We start from the raw sequence: 23449 nt of genomic DNA on the forward strand, positions 1-23449 counted from the left end.
TGCTGCTTTCAAAGTGGAGTGGCAGACACCTTAAGGGAGACAATTCCTTTGAAATCTAGTCAGTTTAGTAATGTGTTAATGGCAACCTCATGCATGCTTACATTTCCTGCCGGATTCCCCAGCCCTTTTAGGTTTCATTTCACAAACAAATTGATCTTTTAAAACTTGTTTCCCAGAAACTAGTAAAGGGGAAAAAAAGGAGACAAACTGGCTCAGAAAGTTCTGCCTGTTGTTGTAGACTGGCAGAAAAATAAACTTCCCCCTTACTCCTTTATCTGGGACATTGCTTTAAAAGTATTTTCAAAAAATGGAGTAGGGTTTTTATATTGAAAGAGGCCACTTAAAGTGTATTCTTGTAGCTTTTTTTAATGCCTGCAAGTAGAAGTAGAATGCCTGCTTTTAATTCTTGATTGTAATCCTTCAGGAGCAGCAGATTTATATTGAATGTTAATGCATTAAAATTAAATTATAAAGACCTACTAAAATATTATTTTGCTTGACTGTATCATGTTTTAATCTTATTTTTTTTTATTCTTCAATTCTTAATTTATTGATATCTGCAGTGTTTCAGAATTGTGTAATAAAGTACTTCAGCTAACGGACTAAAACTGTAGCTGTTAAGATAATCATCAGCTTCATGACAGTTTTCAGCCAAGATAAAAATTATGGGCATGGAAGTTTTTGCAAAAATGGCACAAGCGACATAACAGCAATAGATCGAACTGTGAATTACTTCTGAGTAAGGGGTTTGTTTGTCTGGGGTTTTTTTGGTAGTAGGCTTTCTTTATCAAAAGCAGTGAGAAGTTGTGCTTAAAATAGGACAACATGGCATTGTCCTATCTTTACATACAAAACTCTTCTGACTAGTAGTATTTTTTTTTATCAACTTCTTAGATGATCCAGCTTGTTGCAATAAAAAAAATTGTTTTATTTCAAAGGTTTTGTTTTGGTCTCAAAAAATTAATTTACAGATTACTTAACGTGGTTCTTCTTTGCAGGCTGTGAGGAGAGACAGCCACTGAAATGTGTAGGTTGTATACTTGTGGGAAAGCCCAGAGCCAGTGAAATGAGTTGCAAGTTCACTCAACTCTTGTAAAGCTCATGTATGTAATGCTTTGAAAAGCATAGCAAAAATGAAACGTTTGGGGCAAATATGAATAAACAATTATGAGAGAAAAAAAATCTAGAGTAACTTTTCACTTTATTTGATGAAGCAATTGTCGTGAATATTTTTCCAGCATCAGAAGTTTATAGATTAGGAATTGTTAATTCAGTGCCTTAGTATCAGATAAAATAAAAGCTGCTGTTACTGTTGGTTATCTTGCATTCTTCTTTTAATGTTTATGTGTCTCTTTCCTATTAAAATTATTAGAAGAAAACGCTGAAGGGACAAGGGACGTTTGATGGGGAAGGTAAGAGCTTTTCTGTACGGACTTGATGATATGCTAAAATCACAAGAGAAATGAACTTCGAGATCATTTTTTACAGGTCTTTAGTGCTGGGACAGAGTACTTGGTTTTCAGTAAGTTGACTAAAATATTGAAGTCTAATTTTGGTAATAGACACTTTCAGCAATATTTAAAAAAATACAGAATGGCAGGTTACAAGTGTTGTTTTGTTTGAAGGGTTTCTTCTCAACTTAAACTTGTTACTCTTAAAACATCAATTGATTGATATGCTATCTCAACCCTAAAAGTTCTGTAGAATTACATAAATAAGGCTCTTCTGAACTGGGGCAGTCTTCGTGCCTATTCCTTGTGACTCTTTCCAGGTGTAAGACTTAGCTTTTGTGGATCAGCTTACGGGCTTGGGGTCACCACTTAAACTCAGAGAATAAATTCAGGCATCTGATGCAAGGTTAATGCAGCTATTTCCCTCTATTCCTCGTAAGGCAAGAATGCTTAGACAGCTGGGGTGATCTCCTTATCTTAGTAATCCTTTTCTTTTCTTGCTGCCTAGACTTCAAGTGCAAGTGTCAGAAAAACACTGCCTATGTACCTGTTCCTTCATGTTAGTCATTACTATTGAGCTTTGTCAAGCTTGCTGCTTTTCCCAGTATTTCAACAACAAAAAAATTCCTTCCTGGCTGTGAGTCCATGGATGTGTGGTAATAGCTTCATTATAGTAACTGTTGCTCTCTTGGCTTTTCCCTGCTTCATGCCCCCTTAAGGTCATCTAAGCTGCTATGTTATCTCCCTTTTCCACTTGCCTCTGTTTTCAAAACTTCCCATAGTGTCCTATTTGCATGTCCCGCTATCTTTTTTTCCATCTTTTCTCACATTCTCTCCTAATTACATCTCCTAGACTCTCTTCCAATTGTTGCCTTTTATCTTGGATCAAACCCAAATAATAACCTTTTATGTAATGCGTTTCAGAATTCCATTACTATATACAATTTCCTGTCTTTTAAAATATGTAAATTCTCTAGACACATTCCAAAAAAACCAAATATATATATGGTATTTCTATAAAAGGTCCAACCTTGTACAGTATTCTACTGGGGCTGTGTAGTCAGAGCAGGTAAAACAGATCTGCCCAGACTGGTATAAAAGCTTAAAGCTCTAACTATGCATAGAGTAGCCAGATCTTTCACTTCTTCCTCCTTTCTCCTGTAGGGGGGAAATCAGATATTGTCCAAAATGTGGCCTGTCTCTGAAGTCCCTTATAGGGCTTTCTTGCGTAGTAGTTTAATCTCTCAGTGGGTTACTCTGGTCTTAATTTTGTCTGTCCTTTTCCATGTGCTTGTGAAAAACATGTGATGAAGGAGGTTGAGAAGCTGAAAGGATATGCTCCACGCCTGTGTTTCTTTGCATTGATATTGGTGAATTAATAGTGGTAGTAATGAATAGATAACATGTGTTTAGTTTTAAGGTTCATAAGCCTCATGCTTATTCAAACAAGGAATTAAATGTTTGTTGTGCTTTGTGGTTTCTATTTGGAATAGTTCTGACTTCAGAATTTCTGAAATTTGGATCATTTCCTTGTCTTAGTGAAGTGTGAAGACAATATTTAAAACTGAGAATAGACATCAGCATGGATAGCGGATTTACAATGGTCTCCTGTATTAAAATAGCTAGACCTTTGGATTAGCGACAGTGTTCTACTGACACGCTTGTTGTGTTTTTAAATTGCTGGCTAATTATGAAACATTGTACAACAAACCAAGGAAGAAAAAAATTTTTTTTTTCTTGACAAAGAACACATCTGTTTTTTAATTCAGTCAGCGGGATCTTTTCTAGTAGTGGTACAGTGATCCATTGTTACTGTACTCTGCCATTGTCCATCCTAAATAAGATACTATCTTTGTCTTTTGGAGTTTGTGAACAGCACACTGACATTTTGCTTTATTTCATTGTTTAAATGTTACTTATTTTTATGAAAGCAAATAAGCTAACTTTATGGCAATTAATGACATACTATTGTTGTTTTATAGAAAATGCTGTATTATATCAGAACTATAAAGAAAAAGCTCTGGATATAGATTCTGATGAAGAGTCTGAGCCCCGAGAGCAGAAATCAGATGAAAAGATTGTCATTCACTATAAGCCCTTGAGATCAACATGGAGTCAGCTGTCCGTCGTGAGTATTTAATCATTGCATAGCTATACAGAAATGGAGTATCTAGGAATGTATTGAAGTAAGCTTGTTTATTTGCGACTGAAGTTTTCAGCTGAAGTTTGTCATCTTCTTTTCCCTTCCAAAATACTTCATATTTCTGAGTATTCTGCTACCATCAAATTTGCTACTGCTCAAATGTTACTAATCCAATTTCTGAGAACTCAGTTTAGATTTTGTTTAGGTTTTATATAAGGTAAGCCCAACAGCCTAAAGAAACCTGAAATCATGCTTTCTCAGTCACTTCTAATAGGTATAGACAGATGCTCCTGCCAGAACAAGTGCCCCGGGTTACTTGTTCCCATCCTGACACCTCCCTTTTTCTTTGCTGGCAGAAGTGTTTGTAGGCTCCTGTGACCACATAACAGAAAAGATAGAGGATGTGCTTTGAAATTACCAAGGAAAAAAAAGTTTATATGTAGTATAAATAAAACTTCAAAATGCACAAGAATTTGTATTTCTGATAATCTTTAACTTTCAAAAGATGCCTTATATGCTTACACATTAAGATACATTTCTTATCTATTTTTAAATCTATGCTGAAAAAATGAAACATGCATCTTTTGTTTCTGTTTAAGAGCCTGACTTTGTGTTTCCCACAGTCCCTCAGGGATAACTGCTCAGGCCTTGTCTACCTGGGGTGTTTGCTAGCCATACCAGTGCAGGTCCTTAGAAGAGAAGGACTTACGCTAATGCCGATTACAGTATGTGGCTCTTCTGAGTGAGGTAGTTTCAGATAGCTTGAAAAGACAGGCTTAAATCCTCACAGGACCAAACCTTGAATAGTGTCTAGTCCTTCTTTTCTGTTTGTTTTTTCCCTAAATTTTATTTTTCATTTCACAAGAACATGGAAATCTTGATCATTTATTGATTTTTGTTTTATGTAGGAAGCAGTACAATTGAGAGAGTTCATTTTAGATTCCTGTTTTTGTTCAAGACACAAATTGACTTATTTAAAAATAAGGAGGGAGTGAATTTACTAAAAGGGTGAATTCCTTAAAGAAGAGCTTCAATTAGTTATGAACAAGTTTCTGCTGAACTGATATAAATTGCTGCAAGCCAACTCTAAGTTGATTTGACTGCATTCATTTAATGGAAACCCTTAAAAACAGAAGCTGTCTGTAGACAGTGGTATTCTGCTGTCCTTAGTACAGTCTTCTATTTAGTTTGTGCAGTGTTTTTTTTTTCTCAGTAACATCATTAAGCAAAGTAGAATTAAGCAGTTTTAACTGGAACTGTAATCTTGCTAGCATCCCTGCTGATAAGCTGGAAAATTGACGATACTGGTGGATAATTCTACAATCTTTCTTAATATGCATGATTCTGAGACCAAAGAAAGGGTAAAAATTCTGTGTTTCTGTGGTTAATTTTATCCTTTGATCATCTCTGTGGCTTCTGGAGGATATCCATAAAATGAAGGTTTCTTTTGTTGTAATTAGTAGAATGTTGTAGACCTCATCTCTGTATATAGCGTAAGAAAGTATTTTTGTTGTTGTTGTTCTTGCACAGCCTGAACTCCTAGAATATCTGATGGTTTGGGCCACTAACTGTGCATACCCTGACAAATTCATTTTTAAGACTCAGTAAGATCTTCTATTACTATTTAGCTTTCCCGTTTATAAGAGCTGTCTAATAGATGTTGATTATCTTGCAGTTCAGGGTATTGAAACATGAATCCCTATTGGGTTCAATAATTATAGAGAATTGAAGTACTCTTCCTTGTGCTATGACTATTGACTATCTCTGTTCCTTTCAACCTTCATGTGTTAACTTAAAATTTTAATTTTGGGTGAATGGCCAATATTTCCACAATATATTCCAAAAACATCTTCCAGTACTTTTGAACAATTTCCAGAAGATACATACGTTGATACTATCAAAAATGTAGCTTATGCATATTAAATCTGTTTACTTTCCAACAAATGCAGCATTTGGTTGTTATGTATAATAACAGTATATGTTACTATGCATGCTTGGTTGGATGGTTGTTTCATTTCCAAGTGTTTTGTCAAGGGTTTGCCATTTTCACTGTTAATTTTCAATATACTCGCATGTACGCGCGCACACACACACACACACACACACACACACACACACACACACACACACACACACACACACACACACAGAATCAATCATAACTGAGCTGCTGGATTGCTCTCTGTATTGCTGGATAAAAAGTCCAGTATGACAGTAAGACAACATTAGTAGACTTAGTCTTGTCGCTCTTACGTGTTCTTTCTTGTTATGTTCTTAGCTTATGTTACGTGATCGTTTTTGTTGTTTGTGTGGTATCACAAATGCAATTTTTAGACTCGCAGATAAAACAGTTTTGGACACCTTAAGAACAGGAATTTTCTTTTACTCAGTACATCAGAAATAGTCACTGCATTTGGGCCCATTTCTTTTCGGAAGTTTTACCGCTAATCAATTTAGAATATAAGGTTAAACCATATGTTTATAAGAAGAACTTTGTATGCACATACCCTATATGACAAAATAGTGGTCATGAAATACAGCTAAGTTTCTGGAAGATTAATGTAGCAGTTACTACGTTGACCTCACTGGAAATTTACAGTTGCTGTATTAACAGGAAGCATTGAAATCTCTTGGATACGTTCATAGGTATTTCCTGTGTCAGCGTATTTTTAGAAAAGTCCTCAGTGGCATCCAGAAAAAAGTGACATTGTGCTTTCTAGGGAATGCTTTAAAGCTTTCAGGTTGTTAATTGAAAATGTACTTACTCCAGTTTAATAGAAAGGCATCTAGTTCTTGCTTGGTACTCAGAAGTGTATACTTGTAGAGGCATAGGAATCTGCCATTTGTGTTCAAAAGATCAGTTGCTTTAACGTACCTGAATATGTATTGTCTCTTTATAAGCATGTAATACGAAGTAGCATGCATGGACTATGTAATATTGTGCAGCAGAAGTGCAGCACTTCTTAATATTGTGCTGTCTTTACTACTGAGCCTCCTATCCAGGTTTGTAGTAACTGGTATGCAGGAATAAAATAAAGTATCCTGTAGAATTCCAGGGAGCAAGTGGAAGAAGAAAAAGAAGCTGGTGCTGTGGTGGTACCTTAGGGGCTATTGAAGGAGACCTGAAAGAGAAATGGGAGAACAGAAGTGCACCTGGCAGGTCTCATATTAGGGACTAGGTCTCATAAACTCCTGTCCTGCAGCATACTGCCCTACAGATGGAAGGGGTATCTCTCATGTTTGTAGTGCTGTGCAGCGACCTCCTTCCCAGTCCCAGTCTAGCAAACCATATGCAGGTGATCCTCCTGATTTGAGGCCCTGGGCTTAAGAGTGCTGTAGGAAGTATATAAAGCCGGTGCCTCCCTTGGCACGTGGCCTTCTGTTTTTGTTTTGTTTTATGTTCTGTTAAATGACTCAACACATGCAATCCACCCTGGGAAGGAGTAAACTGAAGAGGTCTTTGGTGTGGAATTCGGTAGCTTAGCATGGGGCTCGGAGCTGTGGAATGATGTGGGTCAGGCCGGAGTTCATCATGGTTGCGTGTGGAGAGGTGGGGCAAACCTGTCTTGGCTGATTGGTGCGTAGGGAGCAGAGGGAGAAGAGACGACATCATAGGGCCGAGAATGTTAGAAATACAGGATTATTAGCTCAGGACTTTGCAGAGTTTATTTAGGATAAAGACAGAGATCCTCCAGAATAGTATTTGGCCAGCAAGTTACCTGTCTAAGAAGGCCTTTAGATGTGTTTATTTTACAAATGAGTATGCTGAAGTGTTTCAGGCCAACTCAGAAAATGAACCGAATGATGTTACACATGTATAAATCAAGAAATTAAATTAAAAGGAGAAAATGATGCTGGTGCTTTGGTAAGTGTGTATAATATCCATTAAGGTTGTGCGGGTGACAATGATTCAACTGTGAATGCTTTTGCTGTAGTAGTTCTGTGTATGTCCTATTATAGTCTTTAATGGTGTTGTTTGTTCTTTGGATAAGCCCAAAATTTGATGGTATCAAGGTTTTTTTTATTATTATTTTTATTTCTGCTAGTTCATTGCTGTCTTTCTGAAGTGGCCAGATTCATTAGCTGAATTCTTAGTATGATACTTCAATTGATATTTTTTAGTACAATTTTTTTTTTAAAAAAAATACTGTTTTCCTACAAAAAGTGTTAAAAATTAAAATTTGGGGTTTTTTTAGGTGAAGAAGAATGGATTATCAGAAACTATCAGCCTGGAAGAAAGAAAGAGACAGGAGGTACTCATTTAAAGTTATACATTGTTTCTTTTGTTTATTTAGGGATGGGCTGCAGGCCTAATTTAATATTTTGTGTGTTTGTTCATAAGGAGGCAACTTCAGTGCATTGCTCCCTGTCCTAGAGTGAAATAACCTCTCTCCCCATGGATGATAAAGAAACAAAACTTGTCTGTTGCTGATGTGTGTATATCTCTGCTTTGGGTCTCCTGCCAACATCCTGCAGGTCTTGCTGGAGGAGTAGCTCCTAGATATGCTTGTTCCAGCAAATGTAGCCTAGCTGATGGCTACTCAGCAGTAGCAGGCAGCCAGACCCAAGGCTGTTGTGTGCTGTATTTGGGCAGGTGTAAAACCAGCCCTGCACTCACAGAGGAAAGGAGGTGGCACATAAATTTGTAAAGGTGTTAAGGAACAAAGAACAGCTTTTTGCAGTGCTTCTCAATTGTAACTAATCCTGTGAACAACCCTGGCTACATGAGTACTATGTATCTGGCAAATAATCTGTTTGTATGTCTCTGGCTTTCTCTCTTTCCCCCTTGTCTTTGCTCCTTTTGTCCTCTTTATCTGCTTTCCTCTCTTCCCTTACTTACAGGGGCTATATCAGAGTGAATGAGAGGTGCTGAAAAGAATAGCCTGACTTAACTATTACATACCTTCAGTTGTTGAGGTATGTATGTCCTTCAATGGAGAAAAAGGGTTTTGGAATAGCAGCCCTGTAGACTTGCCTGCCGTGTTAATTTCCTCCAAAATCTTCCTTTCACTTCAGGAAATACCTCAGTGAACCTAACCAAATTAGAACTGTCTGGGGTTTTCCATGAATTTCATGGACACGTGTATAGCGAGGCTCAAATACTAATTTAGCTGTGTGACCTGCTACTGTTGTGTTCAGGCACAAAATACAGACACATCTTGTATTACATACGCAGGAATTAGACATTTGTTTTGCTCTGGAATCCTTTGCTATCTTGTTTTGCTCTTTTGGGGAGAGGGTGTGCAGCAGTTGAAGCCATGTATACTGCCTTTTTTTTGCCCCTTCCTGTTGGGAAGCTTTTAGGCACAAGGCATTTATTTCAGTCCTCTTGTATTCTTTAGGAGCCTTTAGTCAGTGTTTCCTGAAGTCATATTTACATCTCTTCAAAGAGAACAAGTTCTTCAGATGCATTTCAAATGTAAAGTCTTTAATGTTACCAGAAAGTTTTCAAGCCTGAGTGTTAAAGATGTCTATCCTTTCAAAGGGAGCCTAAGGAAATATTCTTAAGATGTATTTGTGCTATGAAGTGATGCTTTAGCTTCATTTCTTGTGTGTGGTTTATGTAGCATTTTAGAGCTTATTTATCAGATTAGCTTTGTCATCATACTATTTCATCACTGCAGAAAAATGTATTTGTGTTTGGTTTATGCCTTGGTCAAATGTCAAAGTTTCAAGCATTCTTATGTATCCCATCTTCAGTAACTTATTAGTAAGTTGTATCTCTGTGCATCTCTTGCCTAAGGAAAATGCATCATATAAGTAGACTAATTAGAACTGAAATACTTTTCAATGGGTCGTCTTCAACTTTTCCGCAAACTGGAAACTTTAACCTGGTATGCGTGTACCTCTGCATTGCCCTACAGAAATGTATGCGTCTGGCCTCCTAATTGTTCTGTAGAGACTTGTTGTCCATCAGGATTCAAACATCTGTTCATGTTGATATAATGCAAAGCAGCCATAATATGATTTTGGGTGTCATTCAGAAATGCTGTTACCAAGCAGCTGGTGAATACCCCTGCAGCCTGTTAATGTAGGGTATCTACTGTGTGTTAAAGCCAAGATAATTGTTGCTTCATCCTATTTTTTTATTCTTAGAAATGTGTTTGAGGAGATGATATGCTCAGTATGCATTTTCATTCCTCACAGAAAGTATTAGAAGCAAAGTATCTTTATTTGTCCCGTTTCTTTCTGGCTATACTAATGTAGTCTTGCTGTCATCAAACTGAAAGAAATCCATGAGGGCCCTCAGTAAGAGCATTAAAAAAAAAAAAGCTCCAAAATAATAATAATAAAGTTTGTTTATTCCTCCTGTGTTGAAAAATGTCTGGATAGGAACCAGTTAGTCATGGAACTCTGCAGCAGTCTTTAGCAAATGCTTTCTCTGTGAGTGCAGCTGAGAGAAGTGCAGTGAGGCTGAAAATCGGAAATGTCGTTGGTGGGCAAAGGCCAAAATACCCTTTTTAGATACCTTTCTGCCCCTTGTTAGCCAAGTGAGTAGGTAGATTTGCTGTCGGAGGTTGGCTAGTATACATATATATTCTCTAGATTTCTGGCTAAGGGATTTGGCAGACAGGCAATTTAACGTTATTTTAAGCATCACCTTTGCATATCTTCTTGCATAGAAGTATGCAGTCTTACGAATAACACATAGTGTATTATAGCTGTTACTTAGCTGCTGCTGTGTCTTTGGTCAGATCCTATCAACTTTTTACGTAAGTAATAAGGTGGAGAAACTACTGTGGAACTTAACATAAATTATACTTTCTTTTCCTGTATGTATGGTGGCACAGTAGGCTTTCTGTAGAGTTAATAAAAACTTTTTGCACTGCATAAACCTTTAAAGGCTTGAGTTGGAGCAGATTTTTTTTTCTTAAGAAATTCTAAGCCTGTTATTTCATTATTAAAATCTCAATTCTTTGAAGATTTTTCAGAACAAGAATCATTTTTGAAGCACAGTCTGGGAACGCTGAGACTCAAGATATCCTAGAAAAATAAATTGGACCTCTTTCTTTTGATCAAACCTTACCTTGGTGAAGATAGCAGAATTCACTAGACTTGAATTCTTACAGATAAATGTTCACAGGAAATTTCCCTCCCCCCCCCCCCCCCCCCCCCAGCGTGGTGTGTCCCAGTTGACAGTTGAGAGAGTTTAGATGCCTTCAACCTGCCTGTAGTTTCTTTTGACTTCATCTGTGGTGGCAGGAGAGCAGGGTTTCGCTAGTGAATATATCAGAGCATCTAAATGAACTTCTCCTGTGGTCTGTCATCTGCAGAAGCCCCCCCCCCCCGTTGTTTGTAGAGCCATAGGAATTAGCCCTTCTGAATACCATATTGCACTATCGCATTTAAAATATATATTTCTCCTTTGGTTTGAGGATGCTTGGAGAAGTTAATTGCAAATAACATGATATTACATGTACAAATATTAATATTAGTGATATTGAAAACAAAGATATTAGCTCTGCTGATGGTATTATTCTGTGTTCATAGTGCTTAGAAAGCTCTTATGACAAGTGTGACTCAGCGAAGCCATATGATGCTATGAAAAAAGGGTTCGTGAGGACTATTTCATGTTTTTCCAAGTTGTATATACATGTAAGAACTCTAGTGGACTAACAGGAAAAAAAAGTCTAGAGAGATAAAAGATGTATAGAAGCTGGATAGATTTCTACATCAGAGGTGAAGTTATCGGATGGAACAAATCTGTGCATTTCAAAGTCCCGGAGTTCACTAAAAGTTTGCTTTGTATGTCAGCCAGTTGATGGAAGTTATGGTGGCTTTGTGCTGGAAGTGGTAGGGGTGATAAAAAGGGTAAAACAGAAGGTTGCTTGTGTGGGAGGCTGTGTCTATGTAGTGGGGGTCTGCCTTTCTGTTGTGGTTGTGTCTGGTCACTAATCACGGAAGGGGACAGTGGTTGCCCCTCCCTCCTGTCTGCTCTGCCTCTTTTTCACAAGTGTCCTCCCCTGCTGCGGAGATCCCAGCTTCTCATGTGCCTGCTCCTAACTTGGCAATTTAGAGTTTAACGCTTTAAAAGTAACCAGTGTGTCACTGCTAATACATGGCTAAAACCTGAATTCTGCAAAGGGTTTTGTTTCTCTGCAGATGCTTAGATAATCAGAGTTCTGTTACCCAAGAATGTTCTCTAGCAAATAACTTAATAGTATAGCAAATAACAGCTTCTATTTTAAAAAGACAGAAGGACATACTAGCTGGTGAACAGTAGTACAACTGGTTTGAAACTTCTGACCAGACCACAAAAATGGGCAGTATTACTTCAAAAACTTTGTGTATGAATGGGAGCGATCACAGTTAGTGTTAAGTTTTTTTTTTATCTTCAAACTCTGTTTCCAGTTGCATTAACTAAATTAGTATATTAAAGCCTTAATATAGCTTTTACCAGTATTAAATCATGTATTTGTAAGAGCAGGTGGCATAGTAATAGTCATAGAAATACTTCTCTGAGCTCTTCTTCCACTTTCTTCTTAAAAAAAGAAAAAAAAAAAAAGCTAATCAGTAGTAAGTCTTTTTTTCCCCCCCTCTGCAGGCTATTTTTGAAGTAATATCTTCTGAACATTCTTATTTGCTGAGCCTGGAGATTCTGATCCGGATGTTTAAAAATTCCAAAGAACTGAGCCTCACAATGACCAAAACAGAGAGCCACCACCTTTTCTCCAATATTACAGATGTTCATGAAGCAAGTAAAAAGTAAGTGCAGAAATATAAAACCTTTTTGTTTCCTTGAGATTATACCTGAGTGTGATTGATAGTAGTCAAAATATCTTTCAAACGAGTAATGAAATGTAATAAAGCAGTGTCCTTACTAGTACCACCAAATCAAGCCAAAGGCTAGGCCTAACAGCTTAAGAATGAGAAGTCAAATTTTGCCCTTGTTAATATCCACAGTCATAGTTTTTCAAGGGCTGTAATTCAATTGGAATGGGATTTGACTCTCTGTGCTTTGAAAGCCCTAAAATGCATGTGCTGTGCAGTGCTAAACATTGGCTTAATGTAATGCAAGCAAATAAGGTAACTTGGAACCCAGTATGACGGACGGTCAGAATTAGCTGGAAGGAGAAATAACCTGCTGCTGCTGTTGTTTTTCTCTCACGTTGCTATGTGATGGGAGCAGCAGTTTGCTGATGCAGTGGGTAGAGAACTGAAGCAGGGGCACAAGCTTTTTCTGTCACCTTTGCGAAGTTAGAAACTCGTGCAGAGAAATGCAGTAGAAAACTGGAGATGGCCATGCGTTGAACCTCCAAAGCTGGCTTTGCTCGAGAAAGTCAGAGATATGAATTTTTTCAGAGCTGCTCCCAAACTGGCATAGTGGCTTCTCAGAACAAGTTTAAACGTCAGTAACGTTCAGACCAGTCGCTGAAACTACTCCAGGCTGTCTGTAATTTGTTTGGATCCATGATCAAGAAAGTGATGCAGTATATCTGTGCTGGATGGTTTATGCATTCCGGAGGATTGAACATAGGATTTAATTCATTTTTCAGGCCTTGAGAAAGTGTTGTGTTTTTTTTTTTTGGTCAGCTTAATTTATGAAACTTTGGTGGGTTTTTTTGTTTTTATTTTTTACTAACTGTAGATTCTCTTTTTGTGACACGAATGAGCAAGCCCTTGTTTCTTCAGATTGTATTTTCTCTGTATACCTGATGGGCAGCTCCTTGGATAGTAGAATTTTGAGTGCTCTCTATGGTATAGGCCAGTATTTGGAGGCTCACACAGTGCCTTATTTACTTGTTCAGAGAGGCATCTTGCTTGTATTTGGGAGAAATCTTAGCTTTTTTTGCCAGTGTACTCTATATTTTTCAAATAGAACAATGGTTTACTTTTGTGGCTGTATTGATTTAGCAGAGAGGTCTTACAGGTAGGCTGGACTAGAGATGTCCAGTGTGTATTTTCTTAACCATTTGAACTTAAAAGTTAGTTTCTTATTTGAATCTTGGGTAATTTTGGAGTGGTAACCATTTCTTCCAAAACTGCCACACTGGTTTGGAGATGGAAAATACAAATAACCATGAACGTGCACTTGAGTTTGACACACTCACCTTGCAACTATGTTAGGGTCTGCAACTATGTTAGGGTCTCCAAGCATATTGCAGCTCTGCGTCTCAGAGATGGTGAGTGCCCTGAGGCTTGCCGTGAGGATGCCTTCCAGGACCACTGTTGCTCTTCACAGTTAATTAGCTTTTGTTTTCAAGAACTGTACAGATACGTACTGTTTATCTGTTTATATGCAGAAGAACATAGGGCAGTGTTTGAGCTTACTTTTAATGGGGTAGGTATGGTATTAATTTCTCTGAAAATTGGTAGAGAGGTAAAGAACATAGTATATTTTAGGAGAAATAAGCACACTTTAAATCTAAATAATTCTTAAGCTAGATGTTGATGCATTAAACAGCCATACCTAGTCTTTACAGTCTATCAAATTAAACTTACTTTGCCTGTATTGAACTGCTAAAAATTGAGCAAGTTTTTCATATGTTTCCCTAAGGACTGACTCTTGCCAGTGTTTTCCTTAGTCAGTTGAATCATTGTTTACTTTGTACTTAGTACTCCATGTGCAGCATACTGTGTGCCTCTGGTATCTGTTATGTAAACAGCATAGGCATTTTACTGTTTATGAACAGTGCTGTACATACCATGGCACCTGACAAGAGCGACTTGTATTTCTTCTAAAAGAAAACATGACTTCTCCTCAGATCTGCTGTGCTTTTTTGGGGGTGGGAAGGGTAAGTTTCTTTAGTGCATAGTTATTAATGAGAGAAATAGATACACTACAAACAGTGTCTAAATGAAAAGGAAATGTTTACAGATCTTACATGATATGAATGCTGAAAAGCCTGTTTTATTATTTGATAATAGTTATAGCCTGCATTATTCAATGTGGGGCATGCGTATGTATGTGCGCTCACCTTGTTACTTCAGAGTTATAAAGACTTTCAACTCCTCAATCAGTTGTTCAGTGAAGATTTGCTTTGTTACAACTTGTGCATTATCCTAGCCTGGTTACATAGCAGTACCACTAGGTAAATTGCTGTGACCTACGTAACTAAGAACCAAAAATGTCTATACTACTTTTTTTGCTCCTTATTTTCTAGTTTTCTAACTTGAAATCAAACACTGGCTAAAGGATGCGCTTAGCGTAGTTAAGATACCAATTGTTCTTCTTAACCTTAGCATCATATAACCTTAAAATGTGTATCTCTTTCTCTGTAAAAACAAATTACTAGCCCTATTTCAGAAATGGGGTTAATGATTGGACAGGTAATCTGCCAGACTAGGAGTGTTTCTGGAGTCAGTTCTTTTCAGCTTTCTTTTGTTTCCTTTTCTTTTATCCTGTTTTGTTTTTGTAGAAATTGTGAATTAAACCTGTGTTTATCTTTGTAAAACTCATGAAGTTTTGTGTTCCCAGTCATGGTCAAGTCTTTTCTTGGCTCCCTGAAGCCACGCACAGTCTGTGGAATTTTACATCTGTTGTGCAGCAGTTTGATTTAATGTCTTCTGAAGTTTTTGCAAAGATAGGATTTTATTTCATGAAGTGTACATGTGAAGGAGTCTAATATATTGTGTCAAGTACAGACGTAATCTAGAAGCTATATAATAGCTGTACATTTGGACTGATTCCATATACTTAGGTTTCCCCACCCCCCTTTTCCTTTTGGCTTCTCTTATTCTTATAATGGAGATCATTTGTCAGCAGCTGGATATTTCCTGAATCCACAGCCACCGCAGGAATGAGAGGTTTTTACCGCAGCAGTGTTGTCAGGGAGTGCAGGTTATCCAAGTCCTTATTTTCAAGGAATGGTACTTTTTAAAGGTGTCTGCTTATCTAAAATGTGAATTGTGTGCATGAAAATAAGGTATCTTGAGCCCACTTTTTGCTGGACAGATGTAGGTATTGCAGAAACACTTGTGTATTAGGGGGTAATTGGCACCTTTTTTAGATAGTTTAATAGAAAGCAGAGGTTTAGGTTGCCTGGAAACTTTGCTGCTTCTTTGAGTTGTTTCTATAAGAGACAGTTGAACATATTAGTATAGCTATGTGAATAGTGTTTGTTTGGGGTTTCCTGTATTTTCAGTGAATGAGCCTTCCAAACTATTAAATCCACTTTAAAAGTCTCACTTGAACTATTTAAAGTAGAGACGGGGAGGGGGGGCAACATTTTTAGGAGAATTTTTGAAACCCCTTTGATTAATAGTCTTCAAAGGAAGTGGGAGGGGGAAAAAGGAAAGAAAGACTGGAAAATACCACACCAGCCTAAAATTATAATCTTATTCTTTCTTGTCTGGAAAGTCTAATGGCTCAAGAATTTGGTTTTTTTATAACTCGGAGCAAAAAGAGAATTCATAACTCCTCTTCAGACTTAAAGCATATTTTATTTCCTGAGTTATGCAATCTTGTTAAACTATAACAAAACTTGGTGCTGGTTATCTACAACCTCACTTGTGCAGATAATGAAAGTGGTTTTAAAATAAAAGCCTTTTTCTCGATATGTTCAACGTATCATTTCCCATTTAAGGTTTTAGCAAAAAACATCCTTTTGTTTCAGAAATGTAGTAAAATTGGGTCTCTGTCTCAGTATGTGTTATATTTTAAGCAGCCTTTCCTTTTCTTAAAAATACAAAATAAAAAATTCGAGTAGGAGTGTATGGTTGTAGTTATCAGTCATTTTGGTCACCCAGACAAAAGTTTAGTGAGCTAAAGAACATGCACTGATAAAAACACAATCTTTAGTCAAAATTGCTTAGAGCCTATATCTAGGAACTTTGACTTAGAACATGTTTAGTGGAAGCTCTCCAGAAACACCAAGATAGGCTCCTAATAAATGACAAGGCCATTTCTGGTTGAACAAAGCTGCCTTTGTTAGAAGCAGAATACAGACAGCAAAGTCTGTCTCTGCTTTTGGGAGCTCATTGGAATGTCTCTAACAAAGAAGAGTTGATCTGAATAAGGCATGCAGCATACAGTATGTATGGTCGTGTTTGTCTGTGAGGACATCTTGTAACATTGCTTCAAAAAGCTTAAGTCTTATACTGTGTATTTGCCTGTATGCATATGACAGTTCATAAATGATAGAGCACAAAATTGCAAATTTTTTAGATTTAGATTTTTTAGATTTTAGTTTTAGATCTTAGATTCTGGATTCAGTGAAAGCTGTTACATTGAGATGTAAGCTGGTGTGTATGCAGTAGGCCACCTTATTCAGAAATAAAAGCTTGTGTAGGCTGAGAATACTGTATAATCAATCTTACTAGTCAAAAAAAACCCTCTCAAATCCAATATGTGGTGTAAAAGAGGTCAGTTTCCCAAGAAGCTGTCTTGGGAAAGAGGAGTTACAGGGAAATCAGTTAAGTGTCTTGGAGAACAATTGGTCTGACAGGTCTAATCACCAAATTTATACGACGATGGAAAGCTTTAGTATTTGTTTCTCTCTCTCTTCCATTAGACCAGCAAAAGACAAGAAGCTTATGGAACATGAAAAGGTTAGCATTAACAGGAAAAGACAAGGAAAAAAAAACATTTTGACAAATTCAGGCTGTGCAAACTATATATTGCGTAGGGGTTTCAATAGTGAAGCCTCTGTGGGTTTGTGAGGTAGCTGAACATCTTGTCTGAGATTCTTTAGTTTAATTTCATGTGTGTGAATATCCAATAGGAACCAGATAAGCTTTTTCATAGCTTTTTTTCTTTTTTAATTTTTTAATATTTCACCTCTTTCCAACATCCTTATGTTGGATATATTTTTATCTTGGTGCACCTTCTTTTTTTCCACAATTAAATAATTCCTATTCTTTCTTCATTTAAGGAGATCGTGTACTGAGTCAGTTAGCTAGGCATTTAACATCGCTTTTGGAGAATGCAGAGTTTTGTTGCTCAGTTTCTTTGGAACGTTGCAAAAAACCTATGTGTAATAAAAAACTTGAAATAGTATTAATAGACCCTGGGTGATTCAGATTAACAATAATGAAAGAGGATTGTTCATAAATTATAGCTCGCCAATTTGATTTTCAGATAAGACAGCAGTACTAACAGTCTTTAATATCCTCTGCTCCTGTTTGGGTTAGTGTGAAATGTATAGGTGGTCTTAGGCCACTTCCTACTTTTTATCACAGTTGCTGCGGTTCTGCGCAATTGTTGAAGAAGGTTTAGTAATGACCTGAGAGAATAACCCACCTGAGCATGTTTGCCCAACTGGGTAAGTGGACACTGAGGAGTGATCTGGGGAAGAATATTTATACTCTTTGTTTGAAAGTTGTTCATACTGGAAGTTTTGAAGTGGAGAACTTGCTTCCTAAGGTTGAGTGATTATATTGGATATAGTGGACAGACAAACAGGAGCAAGAGGGAGAAAAATCCTCCCAAATAATGTGGAAGCAGGATGTGAGGCGCAACTTAGTTGTGGCTATGATCAGAAGCTGGTACATTGTGTGGACCCCAGCAGATGCTGGTGATCCCTAGGACCGTATGTCATATTTGTTTTTTACAGCACATTGGAAGGCTCTTCTGAATTTACCATTTGTGGGTTTTGCCTTCACCCAGTCTTGCTACATATTCTGCTTTTACTGCCTATGGGGCCTTTCCTGACTGTCAGGAGATTCCAGGGAGTCCAGGACATGTTGTAGAGCAGCGAGTTCCAGCATACTATTTTTCTTTTCTAAATTTTAGGTGCTTACAGAACACATTTAGAGTCTTACACCCTACTGATTCCTTGGCACAGTGGATTTATCTTTGTGTTTCTTCAGATTGACTTCTTGATGTTTTAACATCAGTGCTCATTGCTGAACTCTTTAGCCTAATTTCTAGGAAATACTTGTTTAGAGAGTTATTTTGGCAGCTGGAAAAACTCACTGGATTGGCCTGCACGGTGTTTCTTTGCAAAATGAGTAGTAGTTTTGGTTAACAATAACTTTAAAATAATATGCAGCTGGTACATGTCCTCCTAACCAGTGATTGTTCTGTTATGAGTTTGCTTGCTTTTTGGAGACAGAATTAGGTATATGACTCTAATATTCAGGAGTAACAACTCTGAACAGAATTGTACTTTTCTCAGCTTATTTTCTTGAATGAATAGAACTTAGACAACGCTTTTTGAAAAGAGTTCAGAAATTTATATAAACATATAGTAGTTTAGTAAATACCTAGAAATTGCCTATGGAAAAAGCGCCCTTGAAGAAAATACTTAGCTTTGTAGAATATATAATAAGCGTATAGATTCAAAGTAATCTTTTTAAATCTATTTAAAAGAATGTCCAGAACTCACAGATTTCCATCCATCACTTTCATGGTGTATTTTCATGCTATCTAAGCAAACTAAATTGCGGCCAGCTTTTGCCGGATGTAGAAGAACAAAACATTAGTGCAATAGGCAGCAAGTCTGCCACTTCAGTAACTGGAGAACGATCACACTGTCTGCTTGGCTGTTTTTGAATGTGTTCTTCCCACTTTTTCTGAATTACTCCCATTGGTATCCCTAACTTTGGTTGCAGAACTTCCCTGTCCATTAGCTCCGACATTGCCCACGGTAACAGTTGTGCCCAAGGCAGGGAAATGCTTTTCTGACTGGTCCTTGTAGAAACCTTGCTGAGCCCAAGATACTCGCTTTTGATAGTGATGTGCGGAGGTTGCCAATAGGAGGGGTTTTTTTTCACTCTTAAAACATTTTTTGAGAACAATCACAGATTTGATATGACATTGATTTAGTGTAACAAAGAGAAGTTTAGGGACTTTTTTTTCAGTCTTGTGTCCTTGTGTCCTGTTTAAAATTCCATTCAAATTTCCCATTGCCTTCTCAATTTCAGGTGCCCCTACAGGAATGTGAGCTAATAGTTGGTAAAGAAAATTGAATGTGTTCACAGTTCTCTTGTCTTTGACTCAGTTAATCGTGTGTGAAATTAAATCTGCTTCTTGTGTTAGATTTCACCATCTCTGTGCTAGCATCCTTACCTTGGCCACCACACCTGCTCAGAGGGGTTGTAGAAGGCCACTTCTGAAGAGGCCTTTGAGCATCTTCAGTGACGCTGTGTATTGCACAGAAGTAAAAGCTGTTATTCCTCCTCAGTTCTAATAGAAACGGACTTTTTGGAGCACTTCTGCAGCTCCAGTGAATTTAGCTTGATCCTGAAGCCAGTTATTAAAACCAGATGGGAGTAGAAGCCAGAGGAAACTTTTTCTCCCTAATGGATTGTGCAGTATCTCCAAGAAACACCAACATAAAACTTTTACTGACTTTATGATTCCTTTTTTTTCTTCAATGATGGCTGCAATGAAATTTAAATATTAGTAGCATAAAATTTGCATTTGATCAGAAAATCTGCTATGTCCCAGAGGTCATTTGTGATATTATTGAAATGCTGATTGTGTAACCAGTCTTCTGTTTCTCTCTAGCATCCTGCTTCCATGTCACTGAACAAATCCTGAAATGCTCATAAAACTTTGTGTAGACACAGTTTAATCCCCTTATTTATTATATATATCCTTTTTATACCACCCTTTTAGGTGGAATTAGTTGGTGCAGTATTTTAAGGAAAGCTTCAAATCATATTAATGATTGTTAACTCATTTTGGTAGTTAAAATATAGCCTATGTATCTGGATTTTTTTTAATCAAGGCAGCTAGTTTACATTCCTTATCTGACTGTATATGCCCTAGTTGAGATAGGAGGCAGAGCACTTTTACAATTATACAGCTGAATTTGCCTAGCTTTTTTTCCAGATCCATGGAGTTGGCATCTCCTGCTTACCTCGGAGTAAAACCTTCAGAGGATTGTTTCTGAATGATTTCACAGTGAAATAGTACATTAAATATCTTGTTTTGGTTTTAGGGGTTTTTATTTGGCAGTAGAGATGAACATTGTATTTATGATCTCTTTTTACCATGCAGTTAAAGCCTACAGGATTTCCATTTGCCAAAATCAAGACTAACAGATGAAAATCCTCTCATTACAAACTCCAAATCCTCCCATTACAAACTCCAATGCTTAGCTGACCAAAGGACAGAGAGAAGTTATTTTCATGGATTTCATTCATGAGTTTTCTGGAGTGAATCAGGGTGTTTTTTTCAGCACTTTCTTTTCTTTCTTTTTTCTTTAACCCTCTCTGCAGTTCTTCTCTGGCATCAGAGGGGAGGAAGGAACTGAACAGTCCTGCCCATCTCTCCCCTGTGATAGGGTCGAGTTCACCTGGAAAGACTAAGACACAGGCTGTGCCTTTGAGCACTCAGCTGTTGTCTGTGTTACTTCTTGTTTTTCTGTTAAGGGCTTCGAGTCTCTCACATGTAATGCTGGCTCTGCTTCTTTCTCTTTTTTTGCCCCCCCCCCGCAATGATTTTGATTTCCTGTTTCTTTTGAACTGAACAGCAAGTGCCAGGTAGCAGCGAGTGGTAACATGCATGTTCCTTGAGAAAAGGTCCGGTAAAAGAAGGTGAAGCACCTGAGCCGAGCAGCGTCGCTTACAGTTGCTGTTTCATCTCAACTGCATGATTGTATGTATGTGGTTGTATTGGTTTTGATTGTGGTTACTAAGGTTTGACAATATTAACAGTGTTTGTCAGGTGAAAGGTAATGCAATTCCTTTTTTGAATTTACAAAAACAGTGTTCTTAACTAGTGGCCTTAAAATCTTGTTTTGTTTTACCTCTCTCATTATTCAAATAAACTGGTGTTGTTTATGAGAGGACTGAAGAGAATTTTAGTAAATTTATCTTACCTATCTGTGCTTGTACTCAAAACTTCACCTTAGCTCTGTCCTCTCAGGATTCTGCCTGTGTTGCTCTGCTACCAAAATTATTCTGATAAATTGTCTCTGGGTCCCGCTCTGAAAAATTTGGCTCTGAAGAATGGCACTGTCCATTTATCTTCCCTGTGGAAGTGCAGCACAGCTGGTATGTAACTCAGGATCCTGGACTTTTATGAGGAGAGATTCACTGTAAGGTCTGCTTGGAAGTTTTCCTCTTGTAATTGAATTGTATTTCAAAACCCTTCTGCCAGTCCTTTGTCTAGGACTTTGTGTCCTGTTTTGCTTCTATAATTAGGTACTTATGGAGAGCCTCAGATGCTTTTTTCTTCTTTCTGTGCCAGTTGAGGTTTTCAGCCTAAGAACTGATAGTTCTCTACCTGTCTCATTTTCTGCTAATGATTTTTTTAACATTACCAGTATATCTTCTTTTCTTAAAAAGCAGGGAGTGACTTTCCCTACCAGTGACTTTGGATCTTTTGTGTTATCCAGCAACAGATAATTTTTGCATCAAATAAAGGTATCTCGGTTCGAGATTAAATACTGACTGGGACAAGAAATTAAACCATGACCTAGGTGAATGATCTTAAAGCTATAAACTCTGCCAGAAGAATCATAACAGCTCTCTATTGCATTTCAGGTATGGTAGTTTTTTAGTGTTTGCTTTATTTTGTGCACATCGATACAAAAGGTCCATTTTTGGTGCGAATGGTACCTGGAGGTGTTCTTTCCCCTTCTCCATCACTCCCTCAGCTCTGCCAGCTGGCGGTTAGACCAGGGAACTGATCCAGCTGAAAAATAACCCCCAGAACAAAATGAGTTGAAGTTCCTTCTCTCACCTCCCTTCCTCCCTGTCAGGTCAATTCCCTGATCTGATTTCCAGTGTCACCTGTAAGCAATTGGTGACACCTGAAAGAGCATGGTAGGAGAAGAGGAGTGAAGAAGTTGGGGCAGGAGCTGTGAAAGCTGCCATTGCTGCTAAGAAAAGCCAGAACTGTGGCATGAAGCTGCCATGTACCATATTTATTTGTGCTGAAACCCATCACTATATTATTTGAACATACTCTGTGTAAAACAATGTCAGCAGCAACATTCTTAGTTGAATTCTTGGAGCCTTTGGCTCTTCTTTTGTGGCCTAACCTCTGAGTAAAGAATTGTGTGTGAATATTTGTGTTTAAGTACAGTTGTTGAGTAGAACAAAAGTTCTTAAATAGTTTTGGGGTTATGGCTGGAAAGCTTTATCCAACACGTGGTTATGTAGCCTTTCCTGCAAAGCGTCACTGCCACAGTAATCAGCTGAAATGTGCTATCCACACAGATCGCAACGAAGTGTGCTTTGTTGCTGGCTCTGGCAGGGTTTGTTCTGGTAGCAGCTTAGGAATCCTGCACAGGTTTGCAGTGTTACTATTGCTGCATGAAGCATAAAAAAGGAGAAGTGTATTTATCTGCATGTTTTTATGGTAGTAAAGTGAATGTTCAGCAGTTACTCAAACTTGGATCTCTGCTTCCCTAATACAAGGAAAGACTAATAATGAAGAGTTTCTTAGCTGAGACTGAATGAGTGATAACTCTTCGAGATACCAGTCCGGTCTCAGAGAACTGCCATTGCCTTTTTTTTGCACAAAAAGAACGTGTAGCTTTGAGGAGGCACCAAGTTGTTTGTAAGTCTAGAAATAGCTGTGTTTAGGAAGCCTGTCAGAGAGGGAGGATATATGTATGTTCCCTTGGCTCCTCACATGTATCATTGGGTCAATGTGCTTTGTTTAAATGAGATTTTAAAGCTATACAGTCTTTTATTGGAGCACAAATTCATAAGAAGGTGAAAGCTTTCACTGCAGATAGATGAGTTATGTTCCATTGTTCCACGTTGTTCTGGACAGCTGTGAGGTTGGTCTGTGCTGTGTTTGTACCCAGGAAAATCTTGCTGCCTAGGAATGATGTTTTTCTATCCTACATGTCTTGCTGTAACTTCTGTTATGAATGAGGCTGTAACAGTATGGAGATCATTTATACAGATGTACTTTGTGTTAACAGTTTATAGCAAATGCAGCTTTATGTGCAGGAGTATCAAAAACTACAACTTTCTCTCTTACCTTCAAGTATGTGTGATAGTTCAC

General features: G+C 37.7%; 1 protein-coding gene across 3 annotated transcripts in view; it reads left to right on the forward strand.

Annotated features, from left to right (window-relative positions):
- The window catches only part of ARHGEF26 (Rho guanine nucleotide exchange factor 26), an 88233-nt gene that overhangs the window by 27188 nt on the left and 37596 nt on the right, over nucleotides 1–23449 (forward strand). For all 3 annotated transcript variants that reach the window (XM_064516514.1, XM_064516513.1, XM_026096853.2), the window contains 4 exons: nucleotides 1373–1412; nucleotides 3434–3579; nucleotides 7791–7847; nucleotides 12140–12300. In XM_064516514.1, the coding sequence (XP_064372584.1) occupies nucleotides 1373–1412; nucleotides 3434–3579; nucleotides 7791–7847; nucleotides 12140–12300 (404 nt within the window). The remainder of the gene's footprint in view (nucleotides 1–1372; nucleotides 1413–3433; nucleotides 3580–7790; nucleotides 7848–12139; nucleotides 12301–23449) is intronic.

Source organism: Dromaius novaehollandiae, chromosome 9 (assembly GCF_036370855.1).
Source record: "Dromaius novaehollandiae isolate bDroNov1 chromosome 9, bDroNov1.hap1, whole genome shotgun sequence".
Classification (NCBI taxonomy): domain Eukaryota; kingdom Metazoa; phylum Chordata; class Aves; order Casuariiformes; family Dromaiidae; genus Dromaius; species Dromaius novaehollandiae.